Here is a 13,532-nt window from a genome sequence, read left to right as displayed (position 1 = left end):
CATCTGATAAAAGCTTTTTGGTAAGCTAATAGCTTAATGGTGAGGCTGAGCTGGCACAGGGGTCTCCGATGAGCACACAGCTCAAGTTTCTGCTCCAGGTTTCACCTGAGATGCTTTCCTTCACTAGGTGGCAGTCAAGTGAATACACTTTATATCAACTTGTAACGAGATCGACAGATCAGGTTTTATAATCCGACCTTTCTGAACTCATGATGTCATCTCTTCAACAAACATTTAACTATGAGACAGCAAGTAGGGGGAGGGGGAGCTTTTTGAGACTCACAAAGCAAGATTGGCATGGTGGGTGCCACCCCAGTCCCTCCATTTCTTGTCTCTGGTTATAAAGATCAAAAAGAGCCCTGCCATCTCTCCATAGGGACCTCTGAGGAGGCACCTGTTCTAAAATCAAAGAACATACATTCTGCATCTCTGTAGCATTAGACAAATGTCCCATATCGGGTGCTCAGAGGAGCTCGCCGAGGGGCAGGGCCTCACCCAGTCAGACACTAACCAGGTCCAGATGCAGGGTCACTGATGTCCCTAAAATCCACTGATGAAATAAACAGAAATTCCTACAACTGTTCTAATCTTTGTTCCCATCTTTGTTCCCAGGAAGACAGTTCCAAATGCAACTACTGCTTTGAATTTTTATTAAAGTTCTTTTTCTGAAATCAATTCAGAAAATCTCCTCAAAGAAAAGGGTAATCATGGACAGTTACAAGGCCATGATAACATTTTTTAAATGTACAGAAGACAAAAGAAGGAAGCCCAAAGAAGCAGGATCGAAGACTAGAAATGGAAAAGGTATTAGAAAGCCTCTAGTCTTCTTGTTTCACAGCCCAGAGAAGTTGGCTGAGTTGCTCGGAGACACACAGCTAGTTAATGACAAAGGAACATTTAGAACTAGACTGTTGGCTCCTCTTTCAGTACTTGTTAATAAGCAGGAGTGGGACAGTGTTGCAAGTAACATGTAGAATTCAAGCAGAAAAAAATTCAGGTTAAAAAGCCGAAGCATCCAAAGTGGAGATTCTTTTAAAGAACCCTTTACCTGAGTGGCTATGCCCATGAAAATGTTCTTTGATGTCTGAATGAAGAATACACTTTTAAAAAAAGCATCTATGGAACAAGACAATTACCTTTTTCTTTAAATGTTATTAAAGTATAGGACAAAAGATTCAGTCATCTTTTCTTTTTAACATTTTATTTGTTTTCAAATTATATACACTAGTAATATGTACCTATCATTTTTTTGTAAGGTTTTGAATTCTACAATTTTCTCCCACCCTCCCTTCCCTCCCTGCCACAGAAGGTTGTCTGATAGTCTTAGAATAGAGACAGAGGAAAAAAGTGTACTTCATTCTGTGTTCAAATTTCAGTGGCTCTGTCTCTGGGGTGAGTTGGTTTCTTTATCTTAAGTCCACCAGAGAAATTGCTTCAATATTTTTCCCTCAGTTACTATTACTAGCTGTACCTCCACTCTATTCCTCCCTACTCCCATTTATTCTAGTCTCTCTTTCCTTTCATCTTGGCCCTGTCCAAAAGTGTGTTGTATCTGAGTACTCTCTCCTTCGATCTTCCCTCTCTTCTGTCACCTATTTCCCCTTCCCTCCCCCCATTCCCCTTTATCCCATCCCTTTCTTCTTATTTTTCTCCAGGATAAGAAAGATTTCCTCATCCTATTAAGTGTATGTTATTTCCTCTCTGAGTCATTTCTGATGAGAATGAAGGCTCACTCACTCCCCCTTGCCTTCCCCACTTCCATTCCATTGAAAAAGCTTTTTTCTTGACTCTTATGTGAAATTTCTTATCTTCTTCTTCACCTCCTTTTCTTCCTCCCAGTACTTTCCTTTATCACCCATTGACTCCATCTTTTTACTATATTATACCATTATATTCCACTCCTTCCTGTGTCCTGTCTATATATGCTCCTTCTAACAGCTCTTATGAGAAAGTTCATATGAGTTATCAATATCTTCTTCCCATGCAGGAATACAAACAATTCAATATCATTAAGTGCTTCATAGTTATTCCTTCTCTTCCACTCCCTCTATGATTCACCAGAGTCTTGTACTTGGAGCTCAAACTTTCTGGTCAACTCTGGTTGTTTCAATAAGAAAGTCTGAAAGTCCCCTGTTTCATTGAAAGTCCAGCTTTTCCCCTGAAAGAGGATGTTCAGTTTTGCTGGGTGGTTGATCCTCAGTTGTAAACCAAGATTTTTTGCCTTCCAGAATATCATATTCCAATCCTTATGAGCCCTTAATGTAGATGCTGCCAGATCCTGTATAATCTGACTATGGAGCCTCGGTAGTCGAATTATTTGTTTCTGGCAGCTTTTAGAATTTTCTCTTTGATTTGAGAGTTTTGGAATTTGGCTATAATATTCCTGGAAGGTTTTCTTTTGGGATCTCTTTCAGGAGATGACTGGTGAATTCTCTTGATTTCTATTTTACCCTCTGCTTCCAGGATCTCAGGGCAATTTTGCTGTGGTATTTCTTGAAAAATGAAGTCTAGGTTCTTCTCCTGATCATGGCTTTCAGATAGCCCAATAATTTTTAAATTATTTCTTCTGGATCTGTTTTCGAGGTCAGTTGTTTTTCCAATGAGATATTTCACATTTTCTTCTAATTTCTGACTTTTTTTGGAAGAGTTTTATTTCTTCCTATTTCTTGCAAAGTCATCAGCTTCCTTTAGTTCCATTCTGCATTTGAAGGAGTAATTTTCTTCAGAGAGCTTTTTTATCTCCTTTTCCAGATGGCCAATTCTGCTTTTTAAGGCATTCTTCTCCTCATTTGTCTTTTGTTTTGATTTTTCCACTAGGCCTAAACTGGTTTTTTAATATATTATTTTCTTCAGTATTTTTTGTATTTCTTTCATCAAGCTTCTGATTTGGTTTTTGTGATTTCTTTGCATCGTTCTCATTTCTCCTCCCAATTTTTCCTGCATCTCCCTTAATTGCTTTTCAAAGTCTTTTTTGAGCTCATCCATAGTCTGAACCCATTTTCTATTGGTCTTGGAGGTTTTGGATATGGAAGCTTCGATTTTGTCATCATCTGAGTGTTTTGATCTTCCATGGGACTAAAGCAATTCTCTAAGGTCAGATTCTTCTTTTTCTGTTGTTTACTCATTTCCTCAGCCCAAGACAGCACTTCCAAGGCTTTGGGGTTTTTTGGGGGGGAGGACACCCCACTGGGACCTTTATTCCTCCAAGATCTTAAGCTCTCTAGTCTGTCCTTTGATATGTAGATGACCCCCTTACTTCCCTCTGCCCTGGGGCTTTAAGGAAGATCCTGCTAGCTTAGTATGGAAGCCCAAACTGCAACCTGGATCTGAGTGTAGGCAAACAACAGAGTCCTACCCTGAGAGAGAGCAGAGAAATTTCTGCAGACTTCCCTGACCCCTTACCATCTCTGGGAGTGCAGGCTGCTTTCTCCAGATTCTCACCCCAGATTCTGCACCCCCCCCACCCCGTGCTCCCTCACTCCACACTCATTCTGGTGTAGCAGAGTTCTCACACTGACCCCTTCAAACTGTTGCCAGTGATCTCTGGGCTGGGCTGGGCTGGGTGGTGCTGTAGCCATGGCTTTTTTCCAACCCCCAGTCCTGGTGAAAACACACCTTTCCCATTGGACTTCTAAGTTATCTTGGACTGGGAAAATGTATCACTCAGTCTTTCTGTGGGTCTGCCCCTCTAAATTTTGGCTAGACTCATAATTTTGGCTTTTGGAGTTTTTTGGGGAAGGAGTTCCCGGGAAATGCTGCTTTCATGCTGCCATCTTGGCTCCACCCCACCCCAGTCTTATCTTAAATAAAAAAAGGATGCTAATCTTAAGTCTTATAGCAATCTTTACAATTTCTGCAAAAAAATGGCAAGAGTAAAGCCATGTCTCTCTGGTGTTTGAAGAGACCTTAGTCATCTAATCCAGACTTCCAGTCGATGCAAGCCATCTCCTCTGAAGTATTCTGAACAAACGACTGACTCTTCTTGAATGCCATGAGTGACAAGTCTCTCTAGAGGCAACCTGGCCCTTGAGCAGCTGCTGGGGCTGTTACAAAGTTCTACCTTCTTCTGTACTACTTCAGAATGGGACTCTGAAGGCCACAAAGAGCCTGTCTGTTCTCTCTTCTAGAGGCCTTTTTTCAAATACATTCTGTCTTCAAGTTGTCTCTTTAGATTAAATATCCCTCTCCTGCTCTCACAGGAGGGCAGCAGTCAATAAGCATTTTTTCAAGGGTCCACTATGTGGCAGGCATGATGTTAAGCAGAGGGGATACAAAAAGAGGCAAAAGACAGAGCCCTGGCCTCCAGGAACTCACAGTTTAATAGGAAAACAACATGCAAGTAACTATGTAGAATGAGGATGTTTGTCCTTCATTCTCCAAGAAGACTCCAAAATCCAAGAGGAGGTGATGTCATAACAAGCACATAAACTGGGTTTGAGTTGGGGGGGGGGGGCACGCTGTGCTAAGACATTGGCCTCACTTTCTCCTCTGGGGCCAACTGGGTTCAGTGGCCAGATATGAGGCAATCAGGGTGAAGTGACAAGTGTCTGAAGTCAGATTTGAACTCAAGTCCTCCTGATTCCAGGGCAAGTGTTCGATCTACATCATCATAAGATCTACTCAGGATGAATTGGACATAATCAACAGAAGGAAAGCACTAGAATGGGAGGGGGGGGGGTTAGGAAAGGCTACTCTGAGAAGGTGAGGTTTTAACGGGGACTCAGCTGGAAACCAAGAGGCAGAGCTCAGGTAGGAAATCAGTTCCGGCAGTGGAGTAGAGGACGGGAGCAGCCAGTGAGAATGGCCAGAGTCAGAAGATGGGAGGCCAGTGTTACTGGGTCTCATAAGAATTCTGGGAAGGAAGCAAGGAGTGAGACTGGAGGCTGGAGCTTATGGATCAGATCTGGTCAACTCTGTACTTCAAGCAAGATTAATTTGGCAGCCAAGTCAAAGATGAACTGGAGTGGGAAGAGACTTGAAGCAAGCAGACCCACAGCAGCTACTGCAATGTCTAGACAGAGGAGATGGGGGCTGGTACTGGAGGGGTCAGCATCAGAGGAATGATGGAAACATGTTTAAGAGATGTAAAACAGACACATAAAAGGCATTGCCATCCTCCCAATCCCTCAGGTTCTCAACTTAGGAATCATTCCAGATCCCTCATTCTAAGCCTGTTGATTCCACACCTGCAACACCTCTCCTCTTACACTGCTACCCCACCCCCACTCCCACCCTGTTGCGGACCCTCCTTCCTCATCCCTGGACTACTGCAATAGCCTCTATTGCCTCTAGTCAATCCCCACTCCAGTTCATCCTCCATTCAGCCACTAAAGTAATTTTCCTAAAGTTAAAGTCAAATCATATCAACTCCCTTCTGCCCCCAATCTTATACCCCCACTCCATCCACACAGGCACACACACATACTCAAATACAAAATCCTCTGTTTGGTGTTCCAAGTCCCTTGTAACCTGCCTCCTCCCACCTTTCTGGTCTTTTTAACCCATTACTCCCCAGCAGTGACACTGATCCTTTGGCTGTTCCACAAACAAGACTCTCTCCCTATCTATTTCTTTGCCTACTGTCTCCCCCATTGGACTGCAATCTCCTCGAAGGCAGGGCTTTCTTTTGGCTCTTTCCATATCTCCAACATTTAGCAGAGTCCTGAGCACAGACTAAGCCCTTAATGAAAGTTTAATGAACTGAACCGCATGAGGAGTCAAGGACTCCTAGTCTGTGAGTCCTGAGGCCTGGGAAGATGGTGGCACTTTCAATAGTACAGGGCACATTTGGAAGGGGGAGGGTCCCAGGGAACAATAAGAAGCTCAATGTGGGACACATTGTGTTTAGCTCTAGGTGTCCAACAAGCAGTTGGTAATATAGGTCTGGATGTCTTTTAACAACAGTGAAGATATTTTGTTTTTTAAGTCATCTTTCAAATTCATCTGTCTTGGTAGAAATCAAAAGCAAAACACCTTCATTTAAAAGTCAAATAAACTTTCCTGCCTCAGTCACAGCGACCTCACACACTAAGATACACATCAAAAGATAGAGCCTGCCCAAACAACCTGCCATTCAAGAATGCTGAGCAATAGCATTTCCATGACAACATATACCGTACCCAAGATTGTACCTGCTAACATTCCCCATCTATGTTAGGTGGACTCACAGTTTGTTGGGAGGGCTGCAGTGAGCAACCTGGAGCAGGACAGGCATGACCCTACAGAATGGACATTTTACTTTCAGTTTTATAGTGATATATCTCTACATGACCTTCCAGATGAGTATATAGGTCTGTGTGTCTGTGTATTTCAAGTCCCAGACAATTGAGAGAAAGGTTAGGGCTAGATAAGCAGATCATAACTGAATCCATAGAAGGTTTCACCAAGTGAAAAAGTACAAAAGGAGAAGAGGGTCCAGAACAGAGACCTCACTCTATTCCCTTTTTGTCTAATAAGAAATTATGAAAGATTTGGTCAAATGATTTCTTGAAATCAAGACGCAAGAATATTAGGTCTCATCTTGATCTACCATTCTTCTAATTCCATCAAAAATGGAAATGATGGTAGTTTGATATGGTTTTATTCTTAGCAAATCTTTCACTGTTCAACATTTTCTTTCTTCAAGTGTCCATGTAATAATTCAATAATTTCTTCCTGAATTTTATTAGGAATTAACATTCCTGCAGTTTGGGGAAAACCATCTTAAATAAATGCTTTTTGTTTGCCTCCTCTCTCCCTATCTGAATTTTGAAAAAAATCCTCTTCTTTGTACCATAGCTTCTCAAAGATAACAGACAGTGGTTTCAATCATTTCAATAGGCTTTTTTAGTGAAAGGAATGAAAAAGAAGGAAGGGATATGAAAGATTCTACAAAGTTGGTCTCTATAGATCAGAGTAAAATATATTTTACTATATATATATATATATATATATATATATATATATAATATATAATATAAGACAAATTATTTGATACAAACACTTTAGGCCTAAATACCAAAAACTATTAAGCCTGGACATTCTTATTAAATTCCATTTGTGTCAAAGGAAACTAAAAAGAAAGAATAAAAGAAAAATACAAAGGGAAGAAATCGTGAAATGGTTCCTGGCTCTTTAAGAAAATCCTCAGAGAAACATAACTGTAGAAAGCCTGGTGAATACAACATTGATTGGGAGTGAGGTAACCACAAACACCACTGTCTCAAATGAAAAGGGATTCAAGATCTGACCCAGAAAACAAGCATCGTAACCACTGGATAAAATTTTAATGATAAACACAAGATGCTGTACATAGAGGCGAGATTGAATTATCTGATGTTAGGCCATAAACGTAAGGCTCTTTTAGAAAGAAGAGATGCTAGGAGCCTGCTCTGACCCACAGATCAAGTTTCATTCTATTGATCCATGAAACTCTGGTATCTCCTGTCTTTCATGCTAGCCTAAGCTGATGAACAAATCTTGGACAGCAGAAGAGATAATAAAGGAAGGATTGACATGCTGCTGGTGGTCTTCACTTCACAAAGATCATCTCTCGAATGGAAGGTCCATGTTTGGCTTTCTTAGACTAGGGGAAGTCAGATGTCAGCATCTCAGCTTTGAGTCCCACATCTTTTAACACCTCCTAACTGAAGGGATATACCTTCTTGATATGTCTCAGAATCATGGAATCCAGAAATGAAAAAGATGATCAGAAATCATCTTGTTTAATCTTCTCAGTCTACTCACAGAAAAATGAGGTCTAAGGATGTTAACTGAGCTGCCCACATAAGCCCAGTTAGATTACAACCAAGATGTTTCCTAGTCACTTTTTGAGACTTGTGAAATATAGTTCTATGTCCCTCAACTCAGATTTGCAGGACATTTTACAAGAGTTCTGTGATATCCAAATCAGCATTAATCTTGAAATCTGAGTAAACATAAATAAAAGGACAGAGTGAGAGACAGTTTTCCTCCTGGGTATTAAAAGCACCAAATACTGCCGAAAAGGTACTCAAAACTGCTTTTTCCAAAACATCGTCTATTAAAATCTTCCTGCCTCTCATTTAGAATGTCAGTCCAAATTTGAGTGCTGTTTAAGAATGTAACTTAAGGAAAGTTTACCCTTATAGTCACTAAAGAAACATATCTATTTACAATTATTACGTAAAAATGTGAAGGATACTTCTCTCTCGGGCCGGCTCCTCTTTAAGGTCTGGAATAAACTCTAAGTGTTCTCATCTACACTTTACAACAATGTATGGTATAGTGTAGAAACATCTGTGATCCATAGAGAAAAATGGCCTTCCTAGTACAGTGGTGGAGAAAAACCTGTGGGCCATTTCTAACAATTTATGAAGAATTCATAAGTGGTTTTCTGTGCAGAATGCAGAGAAATTTACAGATGTGAGAGTGAAATTAGACTTCTAGTGCATCAAGACACATAAAGAGCCCTATTTCAAGGCAGCTTAAACTGCAAATATATACTGTGTGGTGGGGAAGGAAGATAATGTGTGGTCACAACCCTTCATCATAATAAAGGCTTCAAAAATAAAGAATTAGTGTAGACACTGGTTTCTACCAACTCTTCTTCTTCTCGTTTGACTTTTTTATGTCTTCATAAAATACAAACTATTTACCCTAATGAAAACCCAACACAACATGCCACAAGAGTAATTTAAAAGCTAAGGAAATCTTATTAAGACAAATGGCTTAAGGATCCTACTCAATAGGAGGGTGATTCTATAGTTGGAGTCTCATTATTAGCTGGAGAACACTGGCAGTGAGTGGCATCTTGGAAATAGCAGAAAACTGAATCACAAGCAACCTTTGCAAGCAGCCCTAAGAATTAGGTGCAAATGGTGCAATCGGTTGAAAATTTATGTCTGATGCTATCCTAAAGGACAAGGGAACAGAAAAAACATCAAGATCAAGAGGGAAAAAAATAAAAATATTTTTCCTTACCCAGCAATAACAACACCGTCACAAGAATGGACATCGCAAAGAACTTTACCAAGTTCATACTGCAGCTGGCTCACGGCACCATTGCGATTCTACATTAAAGAAATTGGGAATATTTTTTATGCTATCATTGAGATCATCTAGTAACAAAATACCTAGGTAAGTCTTGAAGGAATTTTTAAAATTTTCTAAACTTTATTATCATTTTCAAAATCTTTCTAAGTATCAAGAAAATAAAGAGGGGTTTTATATTTATTTTAATTTAATATATATTAAATTACATACACATGTATGTATAGGTTTGTATATAGAGAGATATAGATATAGATAGATGATAGAAAGATAGATAGATAGATACACAGAGAGAAATAGTTTTCTATACACCTAGCGAGCTATATCTCCATTTTCTCTTCCAGACAGATAAAAGTTCTTAAGACTAGCCCATTTCATGCTATTTAGGTAATCACAGGAACAAAAGATCACAGAGTCTGAGCTGGAAAGAACCTCAGATGTCATCTAGACCAGACACAGAATTCCCCAGTGCCTTCGGAACCAAATTAAAATGTAATTGGGAAATGTTTGTCAAAATAAATAAAAAATATAATTTCTGTCATCCAGTCATTTTGTGATTCCATTTGGGATTTTCTTGGCAAAGATACTGGAGGGTGTTGGCATGTCTTTTTTCCAGTTCATTTTTTACAGTGGAGGAACTGAGACAAAAAGGGTTAAGTGACTTGCCCAGGGTCACCTAGCTGGTAAATGTGTGTGAAGCCATGTTTGAACTCTAAAAGATGAGTCTTCCTGGTTTCAGACCCAACATTGTATCCACTGAACCATCTCACAGCCACCCCAAAACAATTCATCATAGATAATGTTACTTTGTGGTTTTCTAAGTCAATTTAAGCTTGTAAGGATCCTTTTCACCACCACTGATCTAGACCAATTCCTTCTTTTTAAAGATGAAGAAGCTTGAGGAGAAAAGACTGTGCAATTTGTCCAAAGACCCTGCTGTATTAAATGGCAGAGCTGAGATTTGACTCAAGGATTCTGTCTACAAACCTAACAATTTTCCCCGGTGCCACTTTAGTTTGGACCATGAGATCTAGGAATAGCTGCACTATATGTACCAGATGTACTATGGTATGTCCAGAGACTTAACTCTAGTTTCAGGGTCATCTCAAATTGGAAAGTCCTGGAACTCTGAGATCCTTTCAGGGTGGCCTCCTAGATCCAATTCAGGAAATCCCAGGTCAAACTTTAGAAGTCAGGAATCAAATGGAGTTGACCTACTAGTTCAAGGCCAGTTCTACAAAGATCTTTAAAGCAGAACAGGTCTGCTAAGTTGGCTGGGTGAGCTGAACTCATTTGACTAGTGGTCTCTGAGTCTACTCCAACCTAAACCAAGTATAAGAACTGAATATCTTTGTTTATAAACTCATCATGCTAAAATGCTAAAATTGAGATAGGTTCCTCTATGGCCACATCAAACTGAATAAATGATTCCTAATTGCAATGCTATTATTTCATCTTTTTTTGCTAGCAGTCTGAGGAGAAATGAATCCAAAGCAGCCTCAACATGAAAGTTTCCCCACTGTTCTAACACTGCTAAGCTTCCAACTCTACTTTGACTTCATCTGATTCAAGAAATATTAAGTAAAAATACCCTTGACTCCTCAAGAACTAATAATGAACCACACTTGCCTCTTCTAAGTGGTAAAATTCTGTAGGTTTGGCTGTCAAAGACAAGGTGTGAGTTTATTTAACTTAACTATAGTGTTTTTTGTTATAAAGGAGGATTCCAGGGAGTGGTACAGCATGTGAGTATTGGAAGTTACAATGAGACTGAAAAAAACAAAAGGCATCCATCAAACCTTTGGAAAAAAACAAACAGCTATTAAGTGACTACTGCATGGAGGGTCTCTCTGAAGAAAAGGGGAGATAAGGCATCTACATGAACCAATTTAAGGAATCATGGAAGCTATATGATTAAGCACCAAATAAATGATAATTCAGTGGTCAGAGATCCTGATGGAAAGAGGGAAGGGAAGGCTACAAAGAGGCAGTAGCTTCCTGAGCACTGAGAGAACAAGGTCCCTGCTGTTTGAATTCAAAAGGTTCTATCTAGAAACTGCAGCAAGACTCATCACTGAGTTCTTGGGCACAAAGACCTTGGTCACTTGAGAGACCCTTCCTCTCAAGTCATATGCACACTATAAATCCTACAACTAGAAGTCATCTTACTTTCTGAACCTGAATTTTTCTAATTAATCTCCTTTTACCCTTGTCTCAGTTGACACAATTGCCTCCATTTCAAAAGATATCAAATCAATTAACAAACATTTATTAACTACCTACTAAATGTAAGACAATGGTGGGGATATAGATACAAGTCTATGGCATCATCACCTACTTTTCTGTCAATTTTAAAATTAACATTTCTAAAGTTCATTTTATTCCTGGTGAACTTCTCTTATCTAGAGCAAAGTAATTTTTTAAAAAAAATCTACAATTTACATCTGGAGAGGAAGTTTCTTGCTATAAGCAGTTCAAAGAACTTCATAGTTCCTAAGCACCCCTTGCCCCAGAAACATTTAACCAAAGTCCTTCTTTTGACCACTATATATATATATATATATATATATATATATATATATATATATTCTATATGAAAATTTTAGTTGTGTACAATAAACAGTGTAAAGATCCTATGGAATCAGTATAGCTATGTTTAAATATTCAAGGCTAATATACCTAAGAAAAAACAAAATACACTAACTCCCTTGGGACAAGTACTTCTCATTTGATACATCTGGACTATTTTTCAGTTGTCCAGATCAAAAGTATTTATTACTCAATAGTTATGGCTTTCCTGAAGAGAAACACTACAGTAGCCATAAAAACTATTAGTAATATGCAAAAATGTGCTAATCCAAAAGTGAACAAAACTCTAAATGGGTTTAATCTTTTTTATGGGGGGGGGGAGAAGAGAAGTACATCTTTGCAGTTTAGTCCTTGTAAGACATTCAAGAGGGTAAATTAATATTCTTCAGATTGTCTTACTACTTTGAGAACATCATTCCAAAACAGTGTACATGGCAGCTGTTTCTACAAAAAAAGAAAAAATACTCTTGGGAAAGCTCCTAGCTATTTCCTGAGAGATTCTACAGTGATAAATGATATGGAGTTAAGTCAGTGATAATCTCTTAATAATCTCTTCCTTGCATTTACTAAGAATATTACTTCAACCCCTCACCTCCGAACTAGTGACACTTTCATTTTTTCCATTTAATTTAAGAATAAGTGAAGATGAATAGAGACTCCTATTAAGAACTAATAAACAATGATTAATTCCATAGCCCCAGTTTAGAATAGAGCTAGAAGATACTCTTTAATGCTGTTGGGGGATGGTTTTCTAAACACAAACAACATGGGCATCAATTGACCAACAGTGGAGGGAAAAGCTCATCAATCTTCCCACTGACTTCACTTCTGTCATTTCACCTCATGCAGATATTCAAAGGTTCTAATTTTAAGTTCTCTAATCCTCTACTGGGTTAGTCTCCTACAGGTAAGACTCCTGGGTACTGTTTACCTTCCAGTTGGTTCTTAAAGTGTGTTCCTTGGCCCGGGATTCTTGGAAGGCAAGTTTCCAGCAGGAACAATCAGAGATACTGGTATCTGGAAGGTACCCTTCCTGTTGGCACAGTCTGTACCACAACACTTCATCTTCTGCAAGAACCTTCCACGTCCTGCTCACCTAAAACAACCCAAGTGACATAAATGTCAAATTATGCAATTACAGAAGCCCCACTGCCATCCAAAAATCAATCAACACCTTTATTGCTGCCCTAGATTTATGGCAGTGTAAAATATCTCGTTAACAAAAAGCTCTGTGTTAAAACATATATACATATATATATATGTATATATGTATATATATATATGCAAAATGTTTCCAGTTTTCTCTCCCAAGATTTCAAAACTAATACCTACAATCACATCTTACAACATTTAATCAGACTGTCAAATATAAATGTGAGAGATATTAGGAAACCAAATAAAAATGCAAAATCTAAGTAGTTTCAAATGTGTTACCATCTCCATTTTGTAGTTACGTAACATCTTTCATAAGCGACTCTCATTGCCAACAAACATTATATTTCTTCATTCTGAGATAAGAAGTTTGAGTGAAAGAGAAAAAAAGTCCTGCCCAGAAATTTAGGGGTACTGTAAAGAACAGTAAACACAACTAGTAACTCTGTCATTTATTAGTAAACCACACTCCTTTCATTTAGAACTATATTCTCTACTGTGAGAACTTGGATTCTATTCTGTTCATAATCTAAAAATAATTTCAAAGTATGAAAGCAGAGCTAGAGCAGGGATGAAATTAAAATGCTGTTAGCCCACATTTTTTAAAGGGAACAGCAAGCTGCTATCTAAGACTGATATAGAGAAATTAAGATTCTGTCTAGAATGGTCCTTTTTAAAACCCATTGGCATCCAGGGGAAAGAAGCCATTTTTAGATCAACCTTCATTTAAAGGAAAGATTTATGATGTAACAGAATGACGTACAAAGTTGGCTGATCTGAAA

General features: G+C 38.8%; 1 protein-coding gene across 1 annotated transcript in view; it reads right to left on the bottom strand.

Annotated features, from left to right (window-relative positions):
• Nucleotides 1-13,532, bottom strand: part of FBXW8 (F-box and WD repeat domain containing 8) — a 111,016-nt gene that overhangs the window by 72,877 nt on the left and 24,607 nt on the right. Inside the window, exons 3-4 of the mRNA XM_074205912.1 lie at nt 12,530-12,694; nt 8,941-9,029 (exon numbers count right to left, since the gene is read on the bottom strand). Coding sequence (XP_074062013.1) covers nt 8,941-9,029; nt 12,530-12,694 — 254 coding nt within the window. The remainder of the gene's footprint in view (nt 1-8,940; nt 9,030-12,529; nt 12,695-13,532) is intronic.

The sequence above is a fragment of the Macrotis lagotis genome, chromosome X (genome assembly GCF_037893015.1).
Source record: "Macrotis lagotis isolate mMagLag1 chromosome X, bilby.v1.9.chrom.fasta, whole genome shotgun sequence".
Lineage (NCBI taxonomy): Eukaryota > Metazoa > Chordata > Mammalia > Peramelemorphia > Peramelidae > Macrotis > Macrotis lagotis.
Note: the sequence above shows the minus strand (reverse complement) of the source record. Positions and strands in the feature narration are given on the sequence as shown.